The 16,913-nt window shown below is 45.8% G+C and overlaps 1 protein-coding gene across 3 annotated transcripts in view; it reads right to left on the minus strand.

Moving 5' to 3' along the window:
• GSG1L (GSG1 like) overlaps positions 1–16,913 on the minus strand; it is a 275,751-nt gene that overhangs the window by 183,009 nt on the left and 75,829 nt on the right. For all 3 annotated transcript variants that reach the window (XM_064295755.1, XM_064295754.1, XM_064295753.1), the window contains exon 2: positions 1,499–1,546. In XM_064295755.1, coding sequence (XP_064151825.1) covers positions 1,499–1,546 — 48 coding nt within the window. The remainder of the gene's footprint in view (positions 1–1,498; positions 1,547–16,913) is intronic.

Here is a 16,913-nt window from a genome sequence, read left to right on the forward strand (position 1 = left end):
ACCTTTTTTCAACAACACAAGTGGTGCTTATACACGTGGACCTTGTCAGATGGAATACACAAGATTCAAATCAAATCAAATCGACTACTTCTGTGGAAAGAGACAGCGGAGAAGCTCAATATCACCAGTCAGAATAAGGCCAGGGGCCGACTGCAGAACACATCACCAATTGCTCATATACTAGTTTATGTTGAAGCTAATGAAAATTAAAACAATTCCATGAGAGCCAAAGTACAACCTTTAGTATATTCCACCTGAATTTAGAGACCATCTCAAGAATAGAGTTGACACATTGAACACTAATGACTGAAGACCAGACGAACTGTGGGATGACATCAAGGACATCATACATGAAGAAAGCAGAAGTTCATTAAAAAGACAGGAAAGAAAGAAAAGACCAAAATGAATGTCAGAACAGACTCTGAAACTTGCTCTTGAATGTAGAGTAGCTAAAGCAAATGCAAGAAATGAAGTAAAAGAGCTGCACAGATGATTTCGAAGGGTGGCTCGAGAAGACAAAGTAAAGTATTACACTGAAATGTGCAAAGAGCTGGAGATAGAAAACCAAAAGGGAAGAACACGCTGAGCATTGCTCAAGCTGAAAGAACTGAAGAAAAAAATTCAAGCCTCAAGTTGCAATATTGAAGGATTCTATGGGCAAATATTGAATGATGCAGGAAGCATCAAAAGAAGATGAAAGGAATATACAGAGTCACTGTACCAAAAAGAATTGGTCAACATTCAACCATTTCAGGAGGCAGCGTATGATCAAGAACTGATCGTATTGAACAAGAAGTCCAAGCTGCACTGAAGGCATTGGCAAAAACAAGGCTCCAGGAATTGATGGAATACTAATTTAGATGTTTCAACAAATGGATGCAGCACTGGAGGTGCTCACTCATCTGTGCCAAGAAATTTGGAAGACAGAGACCTGCAGCACTGGACGAAGGTCCTTGTCTCTTCTGAGTTTCTGCTCCTGGGTGATCTTCACGTGGCTTGGCATCTCTCTTCCCCCATCTCTGCTCTGCTCGCTTGTTTCATCTCTTTTATATTTCAGAACAGACTGACTCAAAATACGCCCCACACTATTGCTGCCTCATTAGCATAACAAAGACAACCCATTCCCAAATGGGATTATAACCATGGGCATAGAGTTTAGAATTTATAACATGTATTTTGGGGGAAAATAATCCAATTCATAACACTGGTCTTGCCTGGCCCCAGCTTCCGCATGCCCCATCATGCCTCCCCCAAAGTCCCAGCATGCAATGAACTGATGGAAAGGTGGTGAACCACAGGACTACCCCACCGAGTAGGGGAGGGCAAGATGATCTTTCTCCATCTGCCTCTCCCACATCACTGAGAACTCAAGGAACCCAGGGCCTTGCAACAGGACATCTGGCTTCCTGGAGCACCTTCACCTGGGTGTGCTGCAGTAGGGCTTTCCCAGGGCTGTGGGCAGGGAAGATGCCTTCAGAGAGGGCGGGGCCACACTTACCTTTCTCCGATGCTGGGGCCAGGTCAATGAAGCTGCGGCATTTTTCACCTTTGAAAAGAAAAAAAAGAGTTTCAGAATGCGGGAGGACATAAGAGCTTCAGGCTTTCATCTTTACCCCTCCTGTGACCCCTGGAGCTGAGTGGGGGAGAAGAGGGAAGGGGACCTGAGCATCTCTAACTTAAGTGGCATCTTTCTCTAACCCTTATTCCTGGGAAGCCAACGTCCCTGAGGAATGTGGACAGCAAACCGGTGATCTCAGCTGAACCCACCCAGTGCCTCAGCTGAACAGCACCCTGCAATGCCACGGCCTCTCCCTCCTCCCACATCTAATCCATTTAGGCCTGTCAAGTCCACCCTCTCAATAGCCCTCAAAGTTCATCCCCTTGGCCTCTACCCTGGTCCAGGCCACCATCATCTCTCAGCCTACTGAGGGAGCAGTCTCTTCACTGGTCCTTCCAGGTCTCCACTCTTGCCTCTCCCCAATCCATTCTCCACACTGCAGCCAGCAAGGTATTTTCAAAGCACAGCTCCGATCATACCAAATACACACACTCTCTGTCTTTCTCTCTCTCTCTCTCACACACACACACACACACACACACTCATGCATGCTCCTGCTCAAAAGCCCTGATGACTTCCCAGAGAATAAAACCCACACATGAGCCCAGGCCTGGCCTCTCCCCACACCCCACCACACTCCTCTCCTTCTCCCAGCTCCTTATACTCCCCATGCTCCCTCCCACCATGAGGTCTTTGCACATTCTGTTCGCCCTGCCTGGAACACACTTCCCCCTCTTATAAGCTCTCCCAGCACCTGAGCCTTCGCCACTGGGGCACCAGTAGCCGTTATGATTCTACCTTTGTGTGTGTAATTCTTTGATGGGTGTTTATTTATATCTGTTCTGCCCTCCCAAGCTGTGAGCCCCATGAGGATAGGGACCATGTTTTCGATGCATCCCCAGCTCAGTAAATGGAAACTCCATCCTCCCAGGTGCTTGGGTCCAAAACTCTGGAGTTGTCCTTGACTTCCCTCCTTCTCTCACACCTCACATCTGACCTATGCTTCTAGATTCTCAATGTTTCTAAGATTCAGCCACTTCTCACCACCTCCACTGCTGCTACCCTGATTCCAGCCACCATCATCGCCCACCTGGATTGTAGCAGTAGTCTCTGCACTTGTCTCCCTGTTTCTGCCCTTAGCCACACTGTGGCCAGAGGAAGCCTGTTATAACTAAGACAGATCACGTTCCTTCTCTGCTCAGAACCCTCCATGGTTCCCACCTCACTCAGAGTCACAGCCTGGGTCCTCACCATGGCCTGCAAGGCCCAAGGTGACCTGTGTCCCCATCACCTCCCTGACCTCATTTCCTACTATCTTCTCCCTCACTCACTTCACTCCAGCCACAGGAGCCTCCTTCCTGGCTCTCGAACATGCCAGGCACACTCCTGCCTCAGGGCCTTTGCACACGCTGCCTCTTCTGCCTGGACTGTTCTTCCCTCAGAGAGCTGGATGGTTTACCCCCTCTCCTTTATCACTTTCCTCAAATGTTACTTTCTCAGGCCAAATTCAGACCAGCACCCAAAACTGCATGATGACTTTTGTGGGCCGTAGGCACTTAAATATCTTCATGGGCCCCTTTCTTCATAAAAATTAAAAATTATACATTACAATTACATTAGTATAGAGATAAGTATATTAATATTATATATTAAAACATTTTCTTCAATCTAAGAGGTCTTTTTTCTTCTGATTTGAAATTATAACACCTTCACGGGCACTAAAAGTAGTGTGGCCCTCAGCACTGCAGCCCTGTGTGTGATGGAGAAGTCATCCCTGGAGCTCTCCCAGCTCCCCAGCCAATGTCTTCCCACCACTGACTGGCTCCTCAATAATACTGGAGATTTACACACTAGGCATTTTCCTTCTCTCCTTTTTTAATAGCTTTATTGGGTATAATTCACATGCCATACAATTCACCTATTTACAGCATGCAATTCAATGGTTTTAGAGTATTCACAAAGTTATTCAGCCATCACCATGGTCAATTTTAGAACATTTCACCACCCCAAGGAGAAACCCTATGTCCTTTTGCCATCACCCCCTAATCCTCCCATCCCCTTTCCCCTAGCCCTAAGCAACAACTAATCTACTTCCTCTCTCTATCCATTTGCCTTTTCCGGACATTTCCTACAAATGAAATCAGACAATATGTAGTCTTTTGTGACGGGCTTCTTTCACTTAGTATAACGTTTTCGAGTTTCATCCATGCTGTAGCATGTACCAGGACTTCATTCCTTTTTATGGCTGAATAATATTTCATTGTATGAACATACCCAATGTTATTTACCCATTCAGATTGTTTCCACCTTTTGGCTATTTATGAACATTGGTGTACAAACTTTTGTGTGGTCATGTTTTCATTTTTCTTGATTGTATATTTAGCAGTGGAATTGTTGAGTCAAATGTTAACTTTATGTTTAACCTTCTGAGGATCTGCCAGACTACTCTCCAAAGCAGCTGCACCATTTTACATTCCCACCAACAGTGTTCCAGTGCCTCCACATCCTCAACAACACTTGTTATTGTCTTTTTATTATAGTCATCCTAATGGGTGTGAAGTCGTATCTCACTGTGGTTTTGATTTGAATTTCCCTAATGACTAATGATGTTGAACATCTTGTCATGGGCTTATTGACCTTCTTTGGAGAAATGTCAATTCAGATCCTTTGCCCATTTTTTAATTGGGTGATTTTTCTTTTTATTATTGAGTCATAAGAGTTCTTTATATGTTCTAGATATAAATCCCTTATCGGACACGTGATTTGCAAATGTTTTCTCCCATTCTATGGGTTGTCTTTTCACTTTCTTGGTGGTGTTCTTTGAAGCACAAAAGTTTTTCATTTTGATGAAGTCCAATTAATCTTTTTTTTTTTTTTGGTCACTTGTGCTTTGCCTAAGAAGGCTTTGTCTAACCCAAAGAAAAGAAGACTTACTCCTATGTTTTCTTTTAACAATTTTGTAGTTCTAGCTCTTACATTTAGGTCTATGATCCATTTGGAGTTTGTTTGTAGATGGCTTAGAAAAAGGGGGCCCAACTTCATGTAGGTATTCCTTTGTTCCAGAATCATTTGTTGAAAGACTGTTCTTTTCCCCATCAAATTGTCTTGGCAGCCTTGTTGAAAATTCATTGACCATAAATGTTAAAGTTTATTTCTGAACTCTCAATTCTATTCCATTGATCAATATGTCCATCCTTATGCCAGTACCCCCACTGTCTTTATTTCTCCACCTTTCAGTAAGTTTTGAAATTGGGAACAGTGAGTCCTCTAACTTTGCTCTTTTTCAAGATTGTTTTGGTGATTCTGTGTCCCTTGTATTTCCATATAGATTTTTAAATCAGCTTTTCAATTTCTATAGAAAATCCACCTGGAATTTTAACAGTAATTGGGTTGAATCTGTAGATCACTTTGACGAGTATTGCCATCTTAACAATACTAACTGTTCTGATCCATGAACATGGGATGTCTTTTCACTTATTTAGGTCTTCTTTAATTTCTTTCAACAACGTTTTGTAGTTTTCAGAGCATAAGTTTTGCACTTTTTTGTTAAATTTATTCCTAAGTATTTTATCCTTTTTGATGTTATTATAAATAGAATTTTTTCTTAATTTCATTTTCATATTGCTAGTGTATAGAGATACAGTTGATTTCTATATATTCATCTTGTACCCTGCAACCTTGTTGAACTTGTTTTTTATTTCTGACAGCATTTTAGTATATTCATTAGGAATTGCTATGTACAAGATCATGTCATCTGCAAATAGAGATAGCTTTACTTCTTCCTTTTCAACCTGGATTTCTGAAAATGAAATTCTTTCATTTTCATTTCCAAATGAAATCTTTTATTTTATTTTCTTCCCTAATTGCCCTGGCTAGAACCTCCAGTACAATGCTGAATAGAAGTATGGAATAGAATGTTGAACAAGAAGCATCTTGTTCCTGATGTTGGGGTGGAGAGCATTCAGTCTTTCACCATTAAGTATGATGTCACCTATAGATGTGACATGAACTCCTTCCATTTCTCCCCCATAGGTTTTTTCATACACATCATCTATGAGGTTGAAGAAGTTCCCTTCTCTTCCTAATTTGCTGGGTTTTTTTAAATCATGAAATAGTGTTTGCCTTTTCTTTAATCCTATAAAAATCTGCACTGTAGCTCTGACAGTCCCCATTTCAGAGACAAGCAAACTGAGGCTCTAAGCTTTCAGTAACTTGCCCAAGACGGCTGTCGTGGATTTAATTGTGCCACTCTCAAAATATTTATCAACTTGGTTAGGCCATGCATGGTTGTCTCCCATTTTGCGATTATAATTTTATGTTGAGAGGATTAGGCTGGGACTGTAACACCACCCTTACTCAGGTCACCTCCCTGATCCAAGGTAAAAGGAGTTTTCCTGGGGCATGGCCTGCACCACCTTTTATCTCTCAAGAGATAAAACGAAAGGGAAGCAAGCAGAGAGTTGGGGGTCTCATATCACCAAGAAAGCAGCACCAGGAGCAGAGCGCATCCTTTGGATCCGGGGTCCCTGCACCTGAGAAGCTCCTCGACCATGGGAAGATTGAGGACAAGGACCTTCCTCCGGAGCTGACGGGGAGAGAAAGCCTTCCCCTGCAGCCGATGCCCTGAATTTGGACTTGTAACCTACTAGATTGTGAGAAAATAAATTTCTCTTTGTTAAAGTCATCCACTTGTGGTATTTCTGTTATGGCAGCACTGGATGACCAACACAACCACATAGCCAGTTAGTGATGGGGCAGGACTCAAATATAGGTCCATGGACTCCAAACTCCATGCTCTGAAATCTTCTCAGCTATCTATTCTCATTTTCTATGTTAGAATACCCTACAGCAGACAGCCATTCCCACTGTGTAGAGTTGCTGGGAGTCAGGGTTTTGAAGGCTGAGAATCCCCTAAGAACATACCTCTGTGCAGACAGGAAAATCCAACAGGAATTTTTAAATGGCTATCACGCTTCTATTTCTGCTACATGAACAAGATTGAACAGATGTCTGAGCAGAGATGATAAAAGTTAGCCCACACTACCTATGCTGGGTAAAGCTGAAGTTTAAGGAAAAATCATAGAGATGACATGAGGAAGACAGGATATTTCAATAGTCAACAAGTCCAACAGCTGAAATCCCAACACAGAAGGAGTTTTTGCTTCCAAACCCTTAATCTCCGTGACAAAGATTAGCTAAGAATCAGTGAGAAAGTTATCAAACTGTGCTCCATATGGGCTTGCTGCTTTAAAAAGTGGCCCTTAAAATGTTAACATCTTTGTCAATTATTATTACATTTATATGTTTAATTGAAGGTTCTATTTTGGGTACAAAACTGAAGACAAATTCACTTATCGTTCAATCACACAGACTTCAGATTGAGGCTTGACAATTAGATCATGGAGCTGTGGCTTGTCACTGCCACCTGATGGCAGCATACCTTCCATGAACCATGGAATTTAAAAGTGGAAAAGATCCTAAAGGTCATCCAGTTTAAGTGGTTCTCAGCCCTGGGTGCACATTAGAATCACCTTGGAAGCCCAGGCTCCACCCACAGAGGTTCTGATTCCATCAGTCTGGGTGGAACTTAAGCATTAAAGAAGAAGTAGCGTGGGTTTAAGAGCTCCCCAGGTGATTCCAATGTGCAGTCTTGGCAAGAAAGACTCACACGCCACTCTACCTTAAAAAAGAAATGTATTTACAATATTAGGAAAACAATACTGTGTCATTTTAGTGACATCTCATACTATTGCATTGGACGCTCTTTCAAGCAGCAGTATTTATGGGGCAGGAGAGCAGAACAGCCATGGGCTCAGACTCTAGAATCAGCAGAAAAAAACAGTGCTGTCAAGTCGATTCCGACTCAGCAGAGCTTGGTTCAAATCCTACCTCTGCCACTTACTGCCACGTGAAATCCCAATCTTTCTGTGCCTTGATTTCCTCATCTATAAATGTACACCACAAGTGTAGGGGTGTTGCGAAGACTGAATCTGGACAAAGAGCTTGGACGCTGATGGGAACAGAGTGGGTACCCAGGAGATGGCAGCTCTCTCATATCTCTGACATGTGGGCAGAGTGATGGGAGATGCAAAGGACACAGGGGCATGGTCCTCTGCAGTCTAGTGGAGGGGAAACAGGCTGACACACGGACTGGCACCCAAGACTGGCACAGAGGAGTGGGTGGTGCTATCACTGGTTCCAGCTTTCCTGGGTTCAATGCTGGCTCTATCACTTACTAGATGAGTGACGTTAGCATTAGCCTTTCAGTGCCTCCATTTCCGCATCTGTAAAATATGAAATCATAGCGTGCTCATTACAGGGTGGCTCAGCAGGGATTGGTGTCAACCACCAGGTGGTACCAGGACAGCTCAGTGGGCAGGAGCCCAGATTTCCAAGTGGCCACTGCAGGAACATTGTGGGCTCCCCTGTGGTCCTGCCTGGGGCATGGCTGCCCCTTCCCTTGTCTCCCTACACCCATGTATATTGTCTAGGAACTGCCTTGTCTGGGCTGCTTGAAGATGGATGCCCTTTCTCCATCGTCCTCCCCCTGTCTGATTCCCTTTGACCTTGGTGAGATACTAGGTAGAAAAGGAGGGTAGCAGTCAGCATCTTCTTCCCCAGGGAGGAGAGTTCCCGAAAGGCCATTGAGCCTCTGGAGGCCTAATGGGGGGTAATGTTGCCCCCAGTTCAGGGAAGCAACAGAGGAGGGAATTCTTGCAGGAGGAAAGTGTAGCCCGCAAGTCCCGGGGGAAAAGTGGTTTGAGCTTACAAGTAGCAAGATCCCCACAGCACCCAAAGGAGATGTCAGGACCTTCAGGGAAATGACCTGGGAAGACTGGACTCTGGGGTCAGAGGTCACAGGCTCAGCAAGAATCCTACACCCCAGCAAGGGTCCCAAGCCCCCATGGGGAAGGAAACCATTAGTAGCAGGGAAGGGGGTAGACAAAGGCCAGACAGCTCTCTCGAAAGTTCTGAAAATGTCATATGACTCCAGAGTCTGGAAGAAAACCTCATTTATATGAAGATGGAATTTCTTGTTAACCTAGAGAGTAAAGCTCAGGTCCAGATAAAATAATGAGGCATTTTTTGTCTGTAAGAATGGAGATTGCATTTTCATATCCACCATAGCCTTAAAGGGACACACCCCGTACAGCATACTCACCCTTGCTCCCTGTCCTGAGGCCAGTGGCCAACAGATGGGACTTGAAACCCAGTCTCAAAGCAAGGGTCACAATCTCAAGTGATCTCAATCAATAGCCCAGCAATGACAGAAGGAAGACCAGTGGGGACTGGGGTAACCTGGAGAGGGTGTGCCTTGCCTAAATGAATATGAATTGACACCTCAACCACTTGGGCCAGCCAGAACAGATGGCACCGGTGAAGGAGCTCACGAAAGACTGTGAACTGTGGACAGGGTTGAGGGCGAGCAGCCTCTTACCACAGGGGTGTCTTGGGGCTGATCTATGAGGGAAGAGCAAGCAGAAGGGGAGTGTTCACACTACCCAGGGAAAAGGTGGTGGCCCAGGGCAACTGCTAGGCAGCCAAACCCAGCCTCACACCGGCCACAATGCAGGGACCTGGAACTCAACTTGGACATAACATCTCTGGATCTCCCGGCTCCAATAAGCTCCGTCATTCAACCCCAACCTCCTGTATACTATAGCCGTGTACATTTACATGCCTGTTTGCCCACCTCCGTGCCCTTGTTCTTGTTGCTCCCTCAATCTCAACTCCTTCTCGCCTCCATTTCCCCAGCCTTTGGGATCCAGCTCAAATGCTCACTCACCTCCCCCACCCCCTCCCCATGAAGCCCTCCTGGTTCACCAACTGCCTGCCCCCTCCTGAAGTCATCTTGCTCTGCTCTGAACTTCCAGTGTTTCATCAAGATGTTGCTCATCAAACCGTCACATTCCACCTTGAGCATAGGTTATTTATGTCCCTGGCTTGGCTCCCTCTTGGCTGTAAGGGGCAGCTCTCACCACCAGCAGGTGGAAGCTAGAGTTTGTCATGTTGCCTAAGACTCAGGCTCTTGCCACCCCAGGACAGTCCAGGGCTAGCACCATGCTAAGGACATGGACACATCACAACAATTCTGTGAGGTCCATACCCATGCCAACTTTACAGATGAGGAAACAGGCTCACAGAGGCAGAGGTTACACGGCCAATACAGAGCAGAATCAGAATCTGAACTCAGGTCTGTATCTTTCCAAAGCTCTTTGCATCAAGCAGCTGCTCCATAAGTGGGGCCGGGACCCAGGGCATGCCTAGTTCCAAACTGGCCAGACCAGGTCATTCAAACTCTGAAAAACCAGTTAAAAAAAAAGTTGCTGTCGAGTCAATTCCAACTCATAGCAACCCTATAGGACAAAGTAGAGCTGCCCTACAGGGTTTCCAAGGAGTAGCTGGTGGATTCCAATGCTGACCTTTTGGTTAGCAGTCAAGCTCTCAACCGCTGCGCCACCAGGACTCCAAATCAGTAGTGTCTCTGAAATGTCTTTATAAAACATTTCATTTGCAAACTCCCATCTTTTACAAAAGCAGAGAGAAAAGTACAAAGAACTCTGTGTCCTCATCACACAGTTTCGATAACTGTCAACTCACGGCCAGCCTGGTCTCATCTACACCCCTCCTGCTTCCCCCCGCCACCACCACCGAGGCATTATTTTGAACAAATCCCAGAAGCTGTATCTAAAAATGACTTTTTGAAGGGCTTGCTCTCTTGTGTTCAGAAAGACAAATGGAAGGTCATTTCTTCCTAGAACCCATGGCATCACCTACCTTATGGGGCTGTTGGCGTTTTACAGCATGGGAGTAAAGCCCAAGAGGCCCTGACCTCCCCTCCCTGCTAGCCTCTTCTGATGGAGGCCCGACTGAGCTATGGGTGGGGGGATTGGTGACCAGAAATCACCCCCACCGCAGTGCCCTGAACTTGTCAGCTGGCATATCTTCGCGGTGACCAGGGAGAGTGAGCCTGGCGCCAGCCCTCGACAAGAAGGAGCTTCCAGAAATTCATCCGAATTCAGCTGGCCAGGTCACAGCTGCCTCCGCTCTGGCTCACTGCTCATGCCTGATTCCAGGAATTCTACCCCCAGCTCTCCCTCCTCCAGGCCTGGTGTAACAGAGAAGGAAGCGCGAGCGTGGAGGCAGTGAGGGGAGGTGGGGAACCAGGGTGGACAAGGAGGCCAGGCAGCGTGGCCAAAAGCCTGGGTTCTGACTTCACACAGGCCTAAGTTCAAATTGCACCTCTGCTAGCTGTGGGACTTTAGGTAAATGATGCTCTTTTAGGGTTTTTTTTTTTTTTTTCCGGCAAATAAAAGATAATCATTCCAGCCTCATGGGGTTGTTTTGATGACTGGGGCTGGGTATATAAAAGCCAGTATAGGACTTGGAAGGAGCCATGGTGGCACAGTGGTTAAGTACTCAGTTGCTAACCAAAAGGTCAGTGGTTCGAACCCACCATTCACTCCATGGGAGAAAGATGTGACAGACTGGTTCCGTAAAGATTTGAAAAAACAAAACAAAACAAACTATTGCTATCGAGTCAATTCTGACTCACAGCAACCCTATGGGGCAGAGTGGAGCTGCCCCATAGGGTTGCCAAGGCTGTAATCTCTACAGAAGCAGACTGCCACACCTTTCTCCCACAGAAAGGCCAGTAGGTTCGAACTGACAGCCCTTCAGTTAGCAGCCGAGCGCTTAACCACTTTGCCACCAGGGCTCCTTGGAAACCCTATGGGCCAGTTCTACTCTGTCCTATAGGGTCACTGTGAGTGGCAATTGCCTCAATGGCAATGGGTTTACAGGACTTGGCACACAGGATGTCTTCAGTTAGGATTTCAATCAGGCAACATCAGCAAAGGGAAAGGCAAATAGAGGTGTCTTGGCTCAGAAGCTAGGGACATGAGTTCAAATCCATCCTCTTCCTCTTCCTAGCCATGTGACCTCAGCGAGTGGCCCACGTCTCTGAGCCTGCTTCTCACCTGCCAAATGGGAGTCTTCAGGGTATCTGCCTTCCAGCTTGGAACCAAGGTTAGAACGTGTGTGAAAATGCCTGCCTAGTGCTTGGGCCCATAAATAAGAGCTATTTTGTATTCCTTCCTTGGATCCAGGTTGGAGACACACTTCACTCCTCCCAAGGACAGCCTGGAAGTCTTCTCAAACCACGAGCAGGAGGCTGTAATTCCGCCACCTCAGCCTATGCAGGTGGAGGAAACCTGGCAGGGCCACAGGCAGAGCCCAGGGAGGGGCCAGAGGCAGAGGCCTGATGCCCAATGATGGCAGAAGGTATGCGGAGTGTCAAGGGTTGGCCAAGTTACCCCTGGCGTGAAAGCTCAGGAGCCCAGGTCTGGCAGGCAGCTGAGAGGCAGGAGTAGGGTGGGGCATTTGGGAGCCCAGCATCCTTGGCTGGGTCCCCAGATCCTATATCTGAGGATCGTGACTTAATTCCAGACCCAGCAGATGGTGTAGGTAGAGCTTCTGTGGAGTGGGGTGGGGGGCTGGAGGAGGGCATCAGGCAGGCCCTGGTGATGATCTGGGGAAAGCAGGGGCCACAGAGAGGTCTCACAAAGTCAGCCAACAAATACTATCTGCTAACCTTTATCACACATGTACTTTGTGCCAGGCCCTGTTCTAGGTGCTTCACCTACCACTTACTGCCGTCGAGTTGATTCCGACTCATAGCGACCCTATAGGACAGGGTAGAACTGCCCCATAGAGTTTCCAAGGAATGCCTGGCAGATTCGAACTGCTGACCTCTTGGTTAGCAGCCATAGCTCTAAGTGCTTGACATGTTATCAATTCACTTAACCTTCACGACAGTCCTATGAGGCAGGTCCTACTACCGCCTCCCATTTTACAGATGAAGAAACTGAGGCACAGGAAGATTGAGTAACTTGTCTAAGGTTGCACAGCTAGTGGTGGAGCCAGGATTCAAATGGAGACAGTCCGGCACAGAGCCTTTGCATTGAGCCACTATTCTATAATTTCTCTGGAGTCCTTGGGTGGTACAAATGGCTAAGAGCTCAACTACTAGCCTAAAGGTTGTTTGTTTGAACCCACTCAGAGGCATCTCAGAAGACAGGCCTGGCAATCTGCTTCCAAAAGGTCACAGCCTTGAAAACCCTGTGCAGCAGTTCTACTCTGCACACATGGGGTCGCCATGAGTCCAAAAAAAAAAATTTTTTTTTTTTTAGCAACAATACTGCCTCTTAGCAGAGTATGCAGGTTCTAGAAGAATCCATCCTTTCTAAGGGAAGTCCTCAGACGCCCTCCAAGGAGGACTCAAGGAGGGGATCCGCAGGCCTCAGAATATGCTATATTTCCAAGATACCCAGCCAAGAAGACCCAAATCAGACTGGTTCTGAGTTTGAGCCTGGGTCTGAGACCCAGAGTTCATGAGGAACACAACTTCTTGGCAGACACATGGTTAGTTTTCTCTATAGTAGGAGCTTTCAACTTGCTGGGAAGGCAGAGAAGAATTGGTCCTGGCCCCCAAAAAATGCGGCTGAGAAGAAACAACTGTGACTGGTTGGCAAGGGCAAAAGTTCACACAACTTCACTGGCTGGATTCACGGAAAAGGGCACCCACAGGGAGCAGGGAGAAAAGAAAAATGCCAACAGCTCTCGCATGAAGCTTTTCCTCTCACTATCTGGGCTGGCGGCAGAGCCTTGGCAAGCACTTCCTTGGAATTCTCCAGGGGCCTCTGCCAGTTCAACTGACAGGGCAGCAGATGGTACACACTTATCTGCTGATGATATTTTGATTTATTTATCTCTTACAGATGGTACCAGGCCTTGATTTCTGGCAGGAGCCCAAAACATGGGTCAACTTTCTGGGGATAATCGTTTCTACAAGTGGATAAAACACTGAAGACTAAAACTCGCCTCACGTCATGACTGCATAACTGTGGCCTCCAGATGTGCCTTGCTTGGGCATCCAGGGCATTGTGGGTAAATCAAAAGGAAGGGATTTGTTCTAAGGAATTTGAAACCCGGAAGAACCTAAATGCTTATCTAAAAGATAACATCATAGTGTTAAGTATAGGAGCTTCAAACTCACAGTCCTGAGTTCAGGTTCCAGCTGTGCCACTTAAAAGTTCCGTGACCCAGAGTCTGTGACTGAGACTCTTTGGGTCTTAGTTTCCTCATCTGTAAAACGGGTATAATTGTCATCTCCACCACACAATGTGTGACAGGAACAGCTAGTTGTCCACCAAAAATGTTGCTGCTCCTTCTGTAGTATAGACTTGTTGCCAGGAAGTCACCGTCTGGCCAGGCGCAATATTTCCCAGCAGCCTCTGCATCTAAATGAGGTCAAGTGACTAGTTCCCGCCTATAAAACACGAGTGTTCGTGATGTGTGGCACTTCCTGAGGAGGGTTTTTATGAAGAGCATTCTTTCTCTTTTCTCTTCCACCTATATGTGGGGGATTCGAAGACTCCAGGAAATGGGAGATTCATAATTAGGATGGTGCCTGATCCCACTGTGTGGAGAAGGGCTGCACCCAGCAGCATCACCTGCACTGAAGTGTTACAAGAGCAGGAAATAATCTTCTCCTGTGTTAATCCACTGACATTTTGTGGTTTATTTATTACAGCAGCTAGCACTGCCCTATACAAGAGCTAGTTGGGATCAAACAAGATAATACATGTGAGGCACTTGGCCCGTGATAAGGACTCAATAAGTGTTTTTATCGTCATTATTATTACCATTATCATCATCATCTTTCAAGGGAGCCTGATAAATAAAGGATAAATTGTGATTTTTTTATGTCATCCCATATGTTGGCTTTGGCTAAAGCAAGGCAAATGTGCTTTTCCCAGTATTTCAGTCTTATTTCTGCCCTTTTTTGATACTATCAAGAATCCTTCAAGCTCTGTCCTATCTCACTCTCCAAAAAAATACTGTCTCAGTTATCTAGTGCTGCTATAACAGAAATACAATAAGTGGATGGTTTTAACAAAAATTTATTCTCTCACAGTTTAGAAGGCTGGAGGTCTGAATTCGGGGTGCCAGCTCCAGGGGAACACTTTCTTTCTCTGGTGGCTCTGGGAGAAGGTTCTTGTCATCAGTCTTCCCCTGGGTCTAGGTGTTTCTCAGCGCAGAATCCCCAAGTCCAAAGGACTCGCTCTGCTCCTGGCTCTTCTTGCTTGGTAATAATGAGGTCCCTTTCCTCTCTGCTCACTTCTCTCTTCTATATCTCAAAAGAGATTGACTCAAAATACAATCTAATCCTGTAGATTGTGTCCGGCCTCATTAACATAACTGCCTCTAATCCTACCTCGTTAATATCATAGAGGTTAGCACTAACAACACACAGGATAATCACATCAGACCACAAAATGGTGGACAACCACACAATGCTGGGAATCATGGCCTAGCCAAGTTGACACACATTTTTGGGGGACAAAATTCAATCTATAACAAGCATGTTTCAAAAGAGATATTAAAAGGCGGGGAAGCTATTGGGTAGTTTCCTGTGACCTACAGTGGCTGACACAGTGAGATTATGGTCAGTGATTATCTGCATCCTGGGTCTTCCTCTCTGCTAGAGACGGGACGAGGGGCTCAGGGACCATCAGGCCCACCATCCTCATATTCCAGATGGGGAAGCCAAGACTCACAGAGGTCTTGATTAAGGTCTTGCCATGAGTCAGATATTGAGCTGAAGCTGGGACCCAAGTCCTCAGCCTTCTAACCCAGAAGATACAGGAGGACAAGGGTCCTACCATTCCTGGCTATAGAAAATACTAAGAGCTAACTATTATGGATTGAGGTGAGTCTCCAAAAAGATTATGTTGAAGTCCTGACCTCTATACCTGTGAATGTGACCTTGTTTGAAAATAGGGTTTTCCCTTGAAGATGTTATCAGTCAAATAACAAGGTCACACCAGTGCAGGGTAGGTCCTAATCCCTTCTGAATGGTATCTAATGAAAGGGGAGAACAGACACCGAGGCAGAGTTACACAGAGGGAAGATAGACATCATGTGAAAATGCATCTAAAAAAGCAAAGGAATGTCAAGAAATGCCTGGGAGCTATCAGAAGCTGGAAAAGACAACGAAGGATCTTCCCCTAGAGAGGACAGAGAGCATGGCCCTTCTGACGCCCTGAATTTCAACTTCTAAGCCTCCGGAACTGGGAGGCAATAAATTTCTGCTCTTTAAAGGCACCCATTTTGTGGTATTTTATTACAGAAGGCTTAGGAAACCAAGACAGTAACACTTATCGAGAACTTACTATATGCCAGAAGCCCAAGAGGTCAGCAGTTCAAATCCATCACCCACGTCTTAGAAACCATATGGGGCAGTTTTACTCTGTCCTACGGGGTCACTATCAGTTGGAATTGACTCAATGGTAAGGGGTTTACCTTTTTTTTTTACTATGTGCCAGATGCTGTTCTGAATTGTTTAATTCTAATAACAGCCGCATGAAGGAGATACTATTATCACTCTTCTCTTTGGTGAAGAAATTGCTGCTCTGAGAGGTTAAGTACCTTACCCAAAGGAACAGAGAAAGTAAGTGGTGGAGACAGGATTGCAACCCGGGCACGCTAACTCCAGAGCCCACACTTTTACTCATGTTTGGAGGAACAGAACTTACAGGAGGGATTCAATTTATTCTGCTTGACTCCAGGGGCAGGGCCAAACCCAGCGGGTCCAAGTAGTAGGATTTCTGTCCAATATAAACTAAGAATTGCCCAGCCATGGAAAAAGCCCCTCTGAGGCAGTATTAAACTTCCTAATGGTGAAAATATATAAGAAAAGCCTTGGGCCACCCCCTGGGGATGCTGCCAAGAGAGACGTTCAAGCAGCTGGTGGAGTATGGAGCGGGGTCAGTTCCCCCATGTGTGGGGCGCATACCACGGTGGTTCATGATGGGTGGATGCGATGTTAACTTACAAGAATCATGGCATGGGGCAGGATTCTCCCTTCCCAACTCCCTTCTGATCCTTCAAGCTACTTCTGGGAGAAAAACTTCAGTTTTGTTCTAGTATAACTTATTATAACTCTTAACACTTGCTTATCTCTCATTTTAAAAAGAGAACAAGGACAAAAGTATCCAGGTAGAATTTGATAACATCGTTTTGTTTTATGCGTGTGCACACACATGTATGTGTGTATATATTTCTTCTCTTTTTGACAAGTTGTGCTGGTTTTCCATTTCTAATTGTGATACAAAGCTTCCCTCTGAAATTCATTTATGTGAGGAAAAAGTGAACCAAACCAAACCCACTGCTGTCGAGTCAATTCCACCTCATAGCGACTCTACAGGACAGAGCAGACCTGCTCAGTAGGGTTTCCAAGGAGCGGCTGGTGGATTCAAACTGCCAACTTTTCGGTTAGCAGCCAAGCTCT

This window comes from Loxodonta africana, chromosome 12, assembly GCF_030014295.1.
Source record: "Loxodonta africana isolate mLoxAfr1 chromosome 12, mLoxAfr1.hap2, whole genome shotgun sequence".
Classification (NCBI taxonomy): domain Eukaryota; kingdom Metazoa; phylum Chordata; class Mammalia; order Proboscidea; family Elephantidae; genus Loxodonta; species Loxodonta africana.